The sequence below is a fragment of the Maylandia zebra genome, linkage group LG9, assembly GCF_041146795.1.
Source record: "Maylandia zebra isolate NMK-2024a linkage group LG9, Mzebra_GT3a, whole genome shotgun sequence".
Taxonomy (NCBI): domain Eukaryota; kingdom Metazoa; phylum Chordata; class Actinopteri; order Cichliformes; family Cichlidae; genus Maylandia; species Maylandia zebra.
Window position 1 is genome coordinate 27,267,548 of NC_135175.1, and position 12,955 is coordinate 27,280,502.

At 42.6% G+C, this 12,955-nt stretch overlaps 1 protein-coding gene across 2 annotated transcripts; it reads left to right on the forward strand.

Annotated features, from left to right (window-relative positions):
* Positions 1–2,153: 2,153 nt before the first annotated feature.
* On the forward strand, positions 2,154–6,989 carry nell3 (NELL (neural EGFL like) family member 3). 2 transcript variants are annotated; one of them, XM_004551885.5, is made up of 5 exons: positions 2,154–2,515; positions 2,626–3,295; positions 3,872–4,431; positions 4,763–4,829; positions 5,014–6,989. In XM_004551885.5, exons 2-5 carry the CDS (start codon positions 2,656–2,658, stop codon positions 6,543–6,545), a joined length of 2,799 nt encoding a protein of 932 aa, XP_004551942.2. In that variant the 5' UTR covers positions 2,154–2,515; positions 2,626–2,655; the 3' UTR covers positions 6,546–6,989. The 2 variants fall into 2 exon arrangements, with proteins under 2 accessions (XP_004551942.2, XP_004551941.2); XM_004551884.5 differs by having other exon boundaries at positions 2,158–2,459.
* The last annotated feature ends 5,966 nt before the right edge of the window (positions 6,990–12,955 follow it).

Below are 12,955 nucleotides of genomic sequence, written 5' to 3' on the forward strand. Positions count from 1 at the left end.
AGTTGTGGAGCTCGGCAGCAGAGAGCGAGGGGATTTTTTTGTTTGCTCCGCTTTGCGTTTGTGCTCTCCTCGGAGACTGAGGGTGGTCCAGGAGAGCTGATTCTGATAATGGTTTTTGCCAGCATATGTTGCAGCTCATACATCACAGCACCGAGCCAAGAAGCTGAACGAGATTGTTATTTTTTAGTTATTTAATCAAACTGTGCGCTTAAAGGGGGCTCTGCAGTGTCGAGCCTTGAGTTCTACTGCACAAAGAAAAGTCTGTCGGCTTGAAAGTTGCAGAACTGCATATGGTAAGGTGTGAGGTGTGGAGCATTCTTTTTAGCCATTAGTCTGCATTCTGAGCGCTCCAACACACCTCAAGATGCATTTCTTGTGCCTGGGCACTAAAAGGAAATGGGGTGATAATGACAAAACCAGTGGGCACCTTGCAAAACGATATGTAGTGCTGCAGAGGAGAAACTGTCACTGAGCTGATGTGAAAAGTGATGCATGCAGGAGTCTTTTAGTGCCCTCTGTTTGTTCTTTGCTGTACTGTACATGGCAAACATGACTGAAATCAGTGGGAGGTGTGAACCTACCAACCTGCAGTTATTTTCCCCACTCCCTCTTTGTGGTGCAATGATCAACACCGCAAGTTTGCACCGGGATAACGAGCAACTGCTAGCTGGATGTTTTTGAATGCAAGAACATACGAATGGATTCCTGATACAGCCCTCCTTATTCTGCTTGGCTGAATTTATTTGCCATCTGAGCCCAATAAATGAGTACAATTAGGTTTGCTTTTGTTAACATGGGCTAGGATGACTGCTGTGACTGGCTGAGTCAAAAACGTGAGCAAAAATGCCCAAAATGTGACACGGAAAGACAAAATCAAAAGAGAAAAAGGCATGATTATGTTATAATAAAATCATAAGGTACATTTTTACCAGCATTAAACTGTTTAATTGGACAGTGTGACTTCTTTAATCAAATTTACACTTCTGTGTGTTATAGAATACAAGCTTTACAGTAAATTACTGCCATTTGATTGGCCGTCATAAGCAATTAATTAAGTAAATGGTAAATGGTAAATGGCCTGTATTTATATAGCGCTTTACTAGTCCCTAAGGACCCCCAAAGCGCTTTACATATCCAGTCATCCACCCATTCACACACACATTCACACACTGGTGATGGCAAGCTACATTGTAACTTGCCATCTGGGCACCTTTCGTCTTTACTTTGAAGATGAAAAGTTGCACTCTGGACGCAGCTACTTGTCTTTCTTGAGTTCTGCCTCGCCTCAGCTCCTCTCTTCTTTGCACCAGATGGGTACAGGAACTCTTTTTGATTGAACATTTTTAACAGCCACCCAGAATAGAAACGGTGGCTGGATGTGATTAATCGCTACAGGAGCCTCATTCACAGTGGCCCCTTTCCTTTGCTAAACCCTAACTCTGCTGTCAGTCACACAAACACTCTAAACCACATCCACACAAACATGTCCACAACAATCAAAGTCTAAAGACAAAATAACACCTCAGAAACCCTGAAACAATAATCACAAAACGTATAAATGAGTGATGTAAACTAAAACATGTACATTTCTAAGAGTCTGTGCCCATGATGCTGTAAAATGTCCAGCATTTTGCTTTAAATATTCTGAAATTTGGCTAAATCTTGAGTTATTCAGTTAAATATGATCATACAACTTTTGCATCTATTCATTTGGCTCCTGGACCTTTGAATAAGACAGTAATATCAGAACTGCTTAACTAATAACATCCATGCAGACGTCATCCTCAGATAACCTTATGTGCTTGTGCAGAAGCACTAAAAACAAAAAAAGGAGAGAAATCGGGAGCGAGTCCAAAAACCAGATGTGTTTTTCACATTCCTGACTTCTGCCATAGGTCTCTTCACAAAAGTTTGACCTCTGCTCGCTTTGTCTATAAAAAGGGTTGACAAGGCCAGCGCTAAAGCATGAAGGACGCTGGGTTGAGGAACCAGCAGCTGTCTCAACATGCAGGGTGTGCTAAACAAAAAGTACTGTATGTTTTTGCAACTCAGAGGGCCACAGGGTCAAAGAAAAGTCAACAGTGAGCAAAGTCAAAAGTGAAGAGATGAGATATAATTAAAATACATGTCATTTTTTCCCCTTTCGTTTATTTGTTTCAGGTTGAAATTAAGGATGTTTCAGTTTCAGGCATCAAAAATGTCATTTTATTCTTGTTCTTTCAAAACCTTTTAGTTCAGAGGGAAACTCAAGGGAGAGGAGAGGGTGAAGGGTTAATTTGTAGCTGGGGAAACCTGATGCTAATTAAGTCTCAGGAATGCCACATACACTGACATTATAGTGCAGAAGCCCTCAGAGTGGGTCAGGCATGGAGAGAGCCGGCAGTAATGCGTGAGTCCAGTGTTTTTACTCCTTTGTGACGGTCGGGAAAAGCCAGCCTCACTAAACCCTGGAGCTGAAGGTAATGTGCACAGATGAGCTGCCAAGTCTGTAAAGTTTGTTTCAGTTGTGTGAGAGGTGGGTTTAATCGAAAAGGAGATCGGTGATGGCTTGAGTTATCACCTTTGAGATTTTTTCCTCCAGGTTTTCCATTTGGGACTCTTACCTCGCGTTTCCTTCTTTTGCAGGCAGAGTAAGCCCACATATTAGATGCGAAAATGCTTTTACTGACATCTCTGCTGTTGCTGCAACTCTCCTGGGTATCGCTGCACAACGCCGCGCAAGCTGTAGCGGAGATTTGCCGGGGGACGCACTGCTATGGCGGAGACACCGGCGATCCAAGACCGTGCACCGGGGCGCACTGTCCGGGGAGCCGATCTTCCAGACCCCCGCGGCAGTTTAACCCGTCAACGCAGGGGAAAACGGCTCATGTAGCCGCCGGCCAACACCGCGTGTACCCGAGCTCTCCAAGAGCGGCATCGGAGACTTTTCCAGGCGCCCAGCTGCTACTGCGCGGGCGGCACAGCGACGGCAGCACTCGGAGTGCGCCTGAAGTTTTACCTGCAGGATGCACCGATGCGGAGTGCGCTGTTCATGTGAGACAATTTCAACCCGGCAATAACACCAGAGACTGTAAAGGGATCGAGTGCAGACTGCCGCTGAGGATACGGCCAAAAGCTCGAGCAGTGGCTTGTGTGGGAGAAGGATGTCTGGCCGGTTCAGAGGAGAGCGTGCCTCCTGTACATCTGTCGGACAGAGCCGCGCAGTTTCTGGGGGATTTTCCGGAGTTTGGATATCCATCGTCGGAACTTGGCGCAGCGCCTTTAGGTGTCCAGCTTACATGTGATATCAAGCCAGGTCTGCTATGTTCATCAACATTATTATTTATTTATTTATTTATTTATTTATTTATCTATTTAACATTATATTATAAGTTCCTGCATGCCAGGAACAAAAACAAAATGCAGACATGCACATTGTGACTCTTGACAATTTCTTTAAAAGTGATATGCTTTTACTAAAAGGTGGGTGTATATAAATACCTCAAATGCATGCTGCCCTTTACTGACTTACAATCTCTCACACAAGAGTGTTCTGGAGACAAATGACAACTTTGTTGACCTTCAGCCTCCCCCCACAAAAAAGAAAGAAAGAAAAAAAGATACCTGCAGGGCAAAGAGTAGCTGGACTGGAAAAATGTCTCAGAGTCAATTGCCCAGAAAATTTTGAATGCTTTGATGTGGCTCCATACAGGAAACTTTTAGTAGGCTACACTTGGCTGCGGCTGGCTATGCAGCTGGAGTCACAGGCTGTTCACACTTACTGTCAGCACTGTTTGGAGAAGTCACACCTCAGTACAAGGCTTAACGACATCTAATCGATTTCTTCTCCCTGTTTTTTTCCCCCCTTCACTGTGCATTTATTTCATGACAGGGGAGAATGAAGTTCCTTCAGAAGATGCCCTCATCTTGCACCTCCAGCTGTCCAAGGGGCAGGAGAAGCTTGTGGAGGCCCTGAGAGCCCAGCAGATTATCATCCGTGATCTGCAGCAGAAGCTTGCTGACCAACAGGAGGCCCTGCTGTCACAGCAGCGTGAAATCCTGGAGCAGCAGCAGCGAATGTATGAGCAAATGGATGTGGTGAAGGCCCAGTACGGTCTCCTCTCAGACACCTTCAAACAGGTTTCCTTCCAGGGCCTGAAGGGCGAGCTGCAGAGCTACTTCGAGAGCCAGCTGGCTGGACTGCAAAGCCAAGCCCGCAGCCACCTGCAGAAATCCTACGCCGTCCACAAAGCGGACATCAACTCTAAGGTGATGGATGTGGTTGGGGAGGCTCACTTTCCTCAGCCTCTCCTGGGATGTCCTTCACCCTGTGGATCAGAGGAGTACTGTGACTTTCAAAAGGACCCAGCTCGGTGTGAAAAGTGCACCATGTGTCCACCAGGTTTCTTCCTCATCTCACAGTGCTCTCCAACTGCGGACAGAATATGCCAGGTATGCCGTCATCTGATGTGTCAAAACAAACTGAGAGCAAAACAGGAAAAAAAAGGAAACAAACAAAAAAAAAGTGTGAAGCGGTTTTAGCTGATAGTTGAGGTTTCACATGGTGGTTTCCAGTTAGTGGTTCCCAAGCATATGCCAGCATATGCCAAAATCTAAACATAGCTGATGTGGAAGTGAGAATGTTTATACCTTTGAGCTTAGATGGCTCATCTTATCTATTTCCTGATCAAGCATAAATGCTTTAAAGAATGTGTCAGTTAAACCTACTTATTGATGTACAGGATACACTCATGGTGATACTTTTAATTTGCATGACTTGCAGGACAGAGACGAATGCCTTGAATTACCAAATATTTGTGGAGAGCGAGTGAAGTGCCTTAATACTCCAGGTGAGTTCGCAGTGCTTATTTTGCTGATAATTAATGAATCCTTATTCCTTATTTTCACTCTGATATAGAAAAACTTCCCACCAGTTTATCTAAAACGTTATTTGCGCTGAGAAAACAGCCATACTTTACTGAGCTACGTGTCTATGCAGCTGTCAGAGCCTGTTTGGACCTTTTTATTTTGCAGGGGGATTCAGGTGTCTGGGCATTTCTGAGAGAGACGCAATAATGGGCTTGTGCGGTCATGAATATTTCTACAACCAGGAGCTGCAGGAGTGCCAGGCCTGCTCTGACTGTGACGGAGAGCCTGTCACTGTTCCCTGTACAGCAGTCAGTGACACCATCTGTGGCCAGCTTTCGGAGACCCGGCTCTCTGAGTCTTGGATGGCGAATGTGGCAGTTCCCCCTGCCAGATCATCTGGCACCCACATCTTTCCTGGGCTTCAGCTAAACATACGAAGCAAAGAAAAAAGCGATTTGCTGTCCAACCAGGTGGGCCAGTTGACCTTCCAGCAGCACGGGCTGGTGTGGTTGGATCATAACTTTGCAATAAAGCACAGTTGCAGGAACTTCCTCCAGTTGGGGATGAGGCTAAATGGGAGCCAGGAAGAGGAGGGTAAGGACCTCAGCGGTGTTCGCATCGAACAACCGGATGGGAAGTATTTCCAGGGGGTCAGCGTCAGTACCGGGGTGGAGGTGGAGCCTAACCACAGCTTCACACTGCTGTTGAGGAGTCCAAATCAACATTGCAATCAGAGCAAAGATCTTCACGTGTATGATGCTGCAGGGCCCTCTTTGAGTCTGCTCTGGTTGTCTCATGATACTGGTGCTGTAGCTATGACAGCTCAGATGTCCCTGCTGATGCACTACCAGACCAGCTACCGCCCAACTTTCCGCATAACCTCAGTTTCAGACCCCTACATGATCAGCCTGACTCATGACAACCGTGGGGTACGCTTCACCGAGCGCGGAGTGGTCAAGTTTGTCCTTCAGCAAGCACTTTACTCCATGGGGCACACCTGCGTTCGAGAGGGTTTCTCCTTGATTGCCTATATAAACCGCAACGGAACCGGCCAAGAGGTGATGCAGGCTTTTAAGACTGGCGTTAATTACAGGGACACTTCCATTACACTCTCAGGTGCTGTGAGCGTGGACAGTGGAGACATGCTCAACTTTGAGATCACATCCCCGTCTCAGTGCAACGTCCGCTATTTTGGGGACAGCACTGGAATCAGTATTTTGAGTCTTATCTGGATTCCTTCAGCAGTGTCGTCAGCCTTTACGGCTACTGTGTCCAGGACCGGTCTTCCCTTTGGAGCGGTGAGGAATAAACCTCTATTGTTCCAGCAGATCAGCCCAGATACACCACAGGTCCACTTGGCCCGCTCTGGGGAGCCAAACAGCCGGAAGAACTTTATATTCCGTGAGAAAGGAACAGTGAACATAGCTCTCAACCTCAAGCTGATCCACTCTTGTAATATAGTAAAACTCACTCTGCAGCGGGTAGGGGGTCAGGGCAAGCAGGCTGGTCCTGTGGCTCAGCAGGTGTCAGGATCTATGCCTGAAGGAAGCGAGTGGGCCAGTGTAGGGCTGAGAGCCTCATTTCAAGTCCAGAATGGCACGGCTCTGTACGTCACGCTGGACTGCATCCGTGGACGAATTAACCAGATAGCACACGAGGGCGGCACTAACATTTCAATTCTCTGGGTGGCAGTGTGATCCAAGAAGGGGCTGAGCTTTTCTCATCATCATTTTGTGGAAAAAGACAGTTTTGCACATGTTGAAGGACAAATACGGGCTAATAAAATGTAGTCTTCTTTTCCACATATCCTGTCACATTATCTTTAATGTATATTTCTGCACCTGTATAGACGTTTATGATTATTTGTTTTGTAGGGTGTAACACTTAGATGCTAAAAGTACTGCTTTTTGCTTGAAGTACTTCGGCTGGTTGAGCAGTGACCAATTCTACATCAAATGTCTGAATGTGTGAGTGTGTGTTTGTCTGTATGTGTAAATGGTGTGGATACTTGGAAATGGTGCTTATGTATGTCTGTGCATATGTACACACACATTGGCATGTCTACTTTTGCGTATGAATCATTTAATATGTATATATTAATACTTAACATCCATATTGTATTAAACCTTTTTGTATTGAATTATGAGGTTGTTAAAGCAGTATTTTAACATTTGGGGAAATGCAGTGAACCATTTTCTGGAGGGCAGTTTCATGAGTGGACCAGTGCAAACCTAGTAGTTAGTTAGCTTAGCACAAAAACCTCAAACAGGGGAAACAGCTGACCTGGTATTAGCCAACAGTATGGAAATGTATTAGCATCTCTAATACACAGCAGCATTTAACCAAAGGAACATCCCCTGCTTCATCCATCTGTGTCTACAGCAACCTGCAGGACCACCTCCAAGGGGACACCCCCTGCAGCAGTTAAATATCTGTGACTCTCCATCAGTTTTTAGAATCGACAAAGCCACTTAAATGAAAGTTAAAATGTCTTCTTTCATCAGAAAGAAGTCCTGTTGCCTTTATTTCAAGCGCTTTAGTCATTCTAACCGTGTGAACCTTTGCATCCTCAGAGACACAGAAACTGCAACACCTTTAACCTATCAAATGTGTTAAGTCACAGCATTGCATTGTGGGGCACCCACACTTTGGCAGTTCTGTGGGCTAGCACAGAAAACCTGGAAGCATATAAATACGCTTCAGTTCCAAATAAAATGCAGGTTGTGGAGGTGTTATTTGCTTTGATTGGTAACTTCTTGGCTTGTGGAACTCACTAGTCAAAATCACTTGGCAAATGCTCAGAGTTAGGAAATAACCCCTCATAAAGCAGCTAAATTACACATTAGTTTTTGCTGAGTTGCTCCGTTAAGATGGATGTAGTCGTCTTGATGTCATCAACTGAACTTTTTAACTCTTGTTTAATAGGCTTTTTTGTAGGGTCTTGGCACCGTTGTGTTGGAGAAGTCCGGTTCAGTCACTTCTAGCTAGCAGAGATAAACAGCTAATAGCTCCAGCTGCCTGTGTTGGCATTCACATGTAGCAATTCAGTCAGCATTGCACAGACATCATGAAGAGGCACCAACTTAGGATGTTATTAGTCTGTTTAAAGGACATCTAAGAAAACCAGTTTTTGCATGAGGCTGTGAACATCTCTACTGTGAACAAGTGTTTTAAGTGGGGAGTTGAAGCTAGCCTCGAGGCTAACTTGAGGATCTGGAGTTTCTGGCACTTCTACAGTAGCTTAATTTTCTCAGCCCTTGACGGCTCTGCTTTTTTGTTGTAATGATTAAACAAACACAATTTAACTTGTAAATTGTTGAGCTTTGACAATACTGGCAGGCTGTTTTTTTAAACTACTGCACAAAACCAAGCCAGCTGTTTCCTTCTGTTTCAGTCTCTGTGTGTAGCTAAACTAAGCTAATTTCATAGATAACACACCGATATGAGAATGCTATCATTGTTCTCATCTAACTTCCTTTCAAAATATGGTAATTTGCTGAAATATATAAAAAATAGTCTCGCCAAATCTATTGTAGTACCATTTAAAAGAGCAGGGATTTAAAAAAAATGTTGTTTTTGGTATTTATTTTACGAAACAGGACCTTTGTATTTTGCTGTGGAATGCATATGAATTGTTAGGTATGATAAAACAGTAAAAATATGTATAGTATGGAGTAAAGCACTGAGTAGACATGTAGTGATAGTGTCTACTTGTACACATGTAGTTTTGCGTAGTATTATGGAATATGCAAACATCTTCCTTTGTTATTCTTTTGCCTAAACGCTGTTCCTCTGTAAAGAGCTGCCCATGCATATCCCTCCTAATTGCCTCTGTGTGTGTTCTGTCCTCTGAACAATTAGGCATAATTAAGTGTTTCAGAGAGCTGGCAGCAAAGGCGCCGCTGAAATTCTTCACCTTTTTTCTCACTTCTTTGCACGCGGTGATATTTTTGAGGTGCTTTTAGACTCCCTGCAAGTTTCTTGTGGAACATCAGTGTATTTACAGTATTCTGGTTCAACACCAAATAAAATATACATATATTTTGCCATAAAAGGAATTTCTTTTTTCTTTTGAAAAAAAAAATGTTACTTTGCTGGTTTTATTCCAAAAATATTGACTTGTGGATGAAAAACAGTTTTGCTGCTAATCCTCACCAGACGAGAAAGGTATTTTACAGAGTTATTGGATCATTGTAGTATACTGTATGTGAATGCGTAATGTGCCTCTAATGGATTCCTGTGTAGCCACATCATTGGACCTCTAATGTGACCTTTATTCTATCAACCCGAGAGTGATTTTATATTTTGGAACCACGTATCATGACAATCAACATTTCACAGTGAACAGCTATTAATTTCCATCAAATTGGCGGGTAAAAGTTTGACCTTCTGACAGTGTTCACTCAGCTCAACCTGAAACTATTTTTAAAACAGCCTTATTCGGCAGCAAAGGTGCCAAAACACCTGGAAAATCATACACTGTATTTTCCTCACAACTGGTCTTAATCAGCTTCATATTATTCTTCCATCTATTACTACCTATGGAAGGCCAGTTCTTTGACTTAAATTTAACAAATAGCCTATGAGTCAAAGAAGGGAGAGAGCAAGAAACAGGGGTGAGGGGGAGGGGGAGTCTGCATGCGAGAAACAATCAAATGTTTCTGTCGGCTGCCTGAATTGGAAACAGGTGTCTGGGCGCACCACTGCTCCAGATGTTTGACGCTGTAGATCAAATGAGACTCTTAGCACATGAAGAGTTTCAGAGACATCAGAGAGAGAAACAGGGACAGAGAAACAGAACAGGAAAGGGAAAACACAAAGGAGAGAGAGCTATGTGTGGATATTAAAAAACGCAAACTTTAAAGTTCTTCCACTTCTATATTAGCAATGAATTTTAAAAAAAAGTACAAAGTGATGAAACTCTTGTTCCCTATATTGCTTCTTTTTGTTCCTCATAGATTTGTGTTTTTGTGGTTTTGTTTTCACTGTAGCGCTAACAAATTCCCCTTCAATCAACTTCCAGGAGTCGACTGATAAAAAGCTCTAAAAAACCCACTTTATGGTACCTTTCTGGACCAAATGGAAGCCAGAGAAATGTAGCGATTAGCTGGGGAAGCTGCTAAATCAAATAAAGAGGCAGATTTTCCCCCCTGAATGGATAGGAGCTAAAAAACTAAGACTATAGGCTTACATTCATCAAGAGTCCAGATTGTGGGAGATGGCACGGTGATTGTTGTGAGACTTAATGCCCAAAGGTGATCCATCACAGTAGCACTTAAATATGAAGTTTAGCCAACAGTTTAGGAACTACCTGCACCACAGTCTATGCGTAGCAGGCATTTTTTCCTTTATTAGAGGAATTATGTGACTTGGGTGTCAATTCTGTGAACATTAATACAATATTACCATATTGCTTGCTAACCCTCAGTAAGGCTGAATCTAAAAAACAAAATAATATATCAGCTGTAATTAAGACAGATCAAGACACACAAAAAAGATGAGGTCAATATCAAATCGTGTTTTTTTTTTCTTTTTTGTGTAATTGGTGGCAGTAGAACAAGGTTAATAATGAATAAAGTAATCACATTGTAAGTACTCGGGGCTAAACTGTCTGCCTGCGTAGGTCTGTGACTATGCAGAGTGAATGATTTTGGGTATGGCTCATCTCCAGCCAACCAAGCCTTCTGCTCAACCATCTCTGACTTGTACAAAAATTTTACGGTAGACAATTTGAACATTTATAATGAGTGCTGTGAAATTTACTGAAATTTATCGATTATTACCGATAAAAGCCTAGAATTTTCACTGGTATTTTTTACCATCAAAATGAACCAGGATCTATAATTTGGGAGAAATGCATCAAACATTGTCAAGTATTGGCTTGTTAAAATATGGAAAAAACACCCAGCGCTCCTGCTAAGTTCCATATTTGAACACACATTGCAAAAACTTCATGTTGCAAAAAGACAGCTGATCACAGTTTTTTAATAGCATCTAGTTACATTTTACAACAAAAAACCCAAAATAATCTTAACATAAAATTGTGGCAAAATAAAGAAAATTAAATTCGCGTTCAATTTGAAGTATTTTTTCTAGTGTGTGCTTAAATATGGGGCTTTGCGGGAGTGATGTACTAGACAAAATGAAGGCACTTTTAATTGTTTTTGCATTTGACGGGCTGTTCCACACATTTTTTTGTCACTGCCCCTGGTTACAGCAAACTGCTGTAACATGTAGATGAAGATCTGCAAAGCTGTGTGCAGGCTCTGCATATGACCAACAAACAATATGATATTTATACATAACAACCAAATGCTAGTCTTAATGAGCAAGTATTAGCAATTGAGGGTCTTATTTAGCATTTACAGGGATCGGGACTGAGTAAACACCAAAGATCAGTATATAAAAATACCAGAGAGAAACAAGCAAGATTCTTTGAAGAAGAGCAGGATTGGAATATGATGTTGCATCTGGAAAAATCGAAGGGAGAAGAAGCAGAGGCAGAAGAAAACAAACCATTATTGACCGAATGAAAGACTAAATGAAAAAAAAAAACACCAAACTGTTTAGAGAATCTTGGAGTAACACAATTGCCATTTGGCACAGCACTTAAGAAGAAGAAGAAGCGGGTAGAAAAACAGTAAAACCACTGACAGGTAAATAACTCTGATAAAGTGTTACAAAGTACTGTTCTGCTCGGAAACCTTCGGTCCTGGCATTCATGTGGATGTTTGCTCATGATTTGGGTTGCCATCCAACCAAACATTGGTGCAGAACAAGCACACCAACCAAGGCAATGGCATTTTGACAGCAGTGGTCTCCCCAAGCAGGAAAAGTACGCCCCTCCACACCACAAAAACTGTTTAGGAATGACAGGAGACACACTTCAAAGAGCCCCAACTTCTCAAGTCCCAATTTAAAACCCCCAGAGTTCTCCCATTCATGCCCCAACTGTTTTGTCAGAACTGTTTTAGCAGCACAAGAAGGACCTATTTGCTATTAGGCAGGCAGTTTAGCTGGTTTTGATCTTGCAGCTGACTTGTGTTCGGAGATGTGACGTAATTCTAGGCAAAGCAATTGTTCATCTGTTAAACGCTCCACTACGTTCAGAACTTTTCACTCCTGGAAACTCTGATGCAGATGCAATAAATATGAACAAAAATTGTAACATTACAGCCTGAACAATCAGTTGAGAAGCAGGATGGTATAAAGCTGCAGGAAACTGAAAAGGAAGTCTGGTTAATCTACCAAAAGAATAAAAAAATGGTAAAATTCATAAATGTTGTCATTCCAACAACATAAAAGGTGCTATGCCTTTTAATGGGCTGCAGACTTGCATGCCAGTATTTTTGTGGCTTAACAGAGAGACATCATTTATCACCACAATGCATCTGTTGTGAGTTTATTTGCTTTCCAAGGGTTTTTGTGTTTGTGGTTCGCTCAGTCGATGACATGCGAGCTACTTTGACAAAAATCACTGATTATTCCAAAAGCAGCAGTGTTGCAGCAACCAAACCATCCGGCAAAGTCTAATATTACCCCTTCTCGTGTTTAGAAAGTGTTTAGCTTAATATTCTAAATGTGAATCAGCATCATTTGTTTATGTTTGGAGCAAAAATACAACATGGTGTCAGTTCAATAGACACATCAGTCACAGTGATTTGTAGTCGAGGTGAACACCCTCCTAACCGAAACCTGGCCCCAGTCTGCTCCGATGTTGACTTAAAAAGGACAAAGCCGGAGACAGGCTTGCTTTAATCAGAAGCGGATGTCACTGTATGAGCCAAGGTCTCTCGTCTACGGGGAAATGTTTAGACCATGTGGTCACGTTAGACACTGTAAACCTCCACAAAGTGGGTTACACTAGTGCACTATGGTGAATTTATGGGGTGTGAAGAAAATTTGTATTGGTGTTGTTGATGTTTTACATCCAGATTTTTCATTTCTTTTGAGAATTAATCAAAGCAAATAGTCAAAATGGGGAAATTAAAGCCGCCGCAAAGCCTGAAATGTCTTCATTGTAAAGTTTTTACCAGACACTTGAGTTATAGCCATTAAAATCACTTTCTTATTATACAGCACACCGGCCAGATGACTGTAGCTCACT

Bases quoted from the DNA above. Each gene is read 5' to 3' on its own strand.
- nell3 (XM_004551885.5), top strand. From the start codon at position 2,656: ATGCTTTTACTGACATCTCTGCTGTTGCTGCAACTCTCCTGGGTATCG. The intron at 3,296-3,871 runs GTCTGCTATGTT...ATTTCATGACAG, and splicing joins TACATGTGATATCAAGCCAG to GGGAGAATGAAGTTCCTTCA. The intron at 4,830-5,013 runs GTGAGTTCGCAG...TTTATTTTGCAG, and splicing joins GAAGTGCCTTAATACTCCAG to GGGGATTCAGGTGTCTGGGC.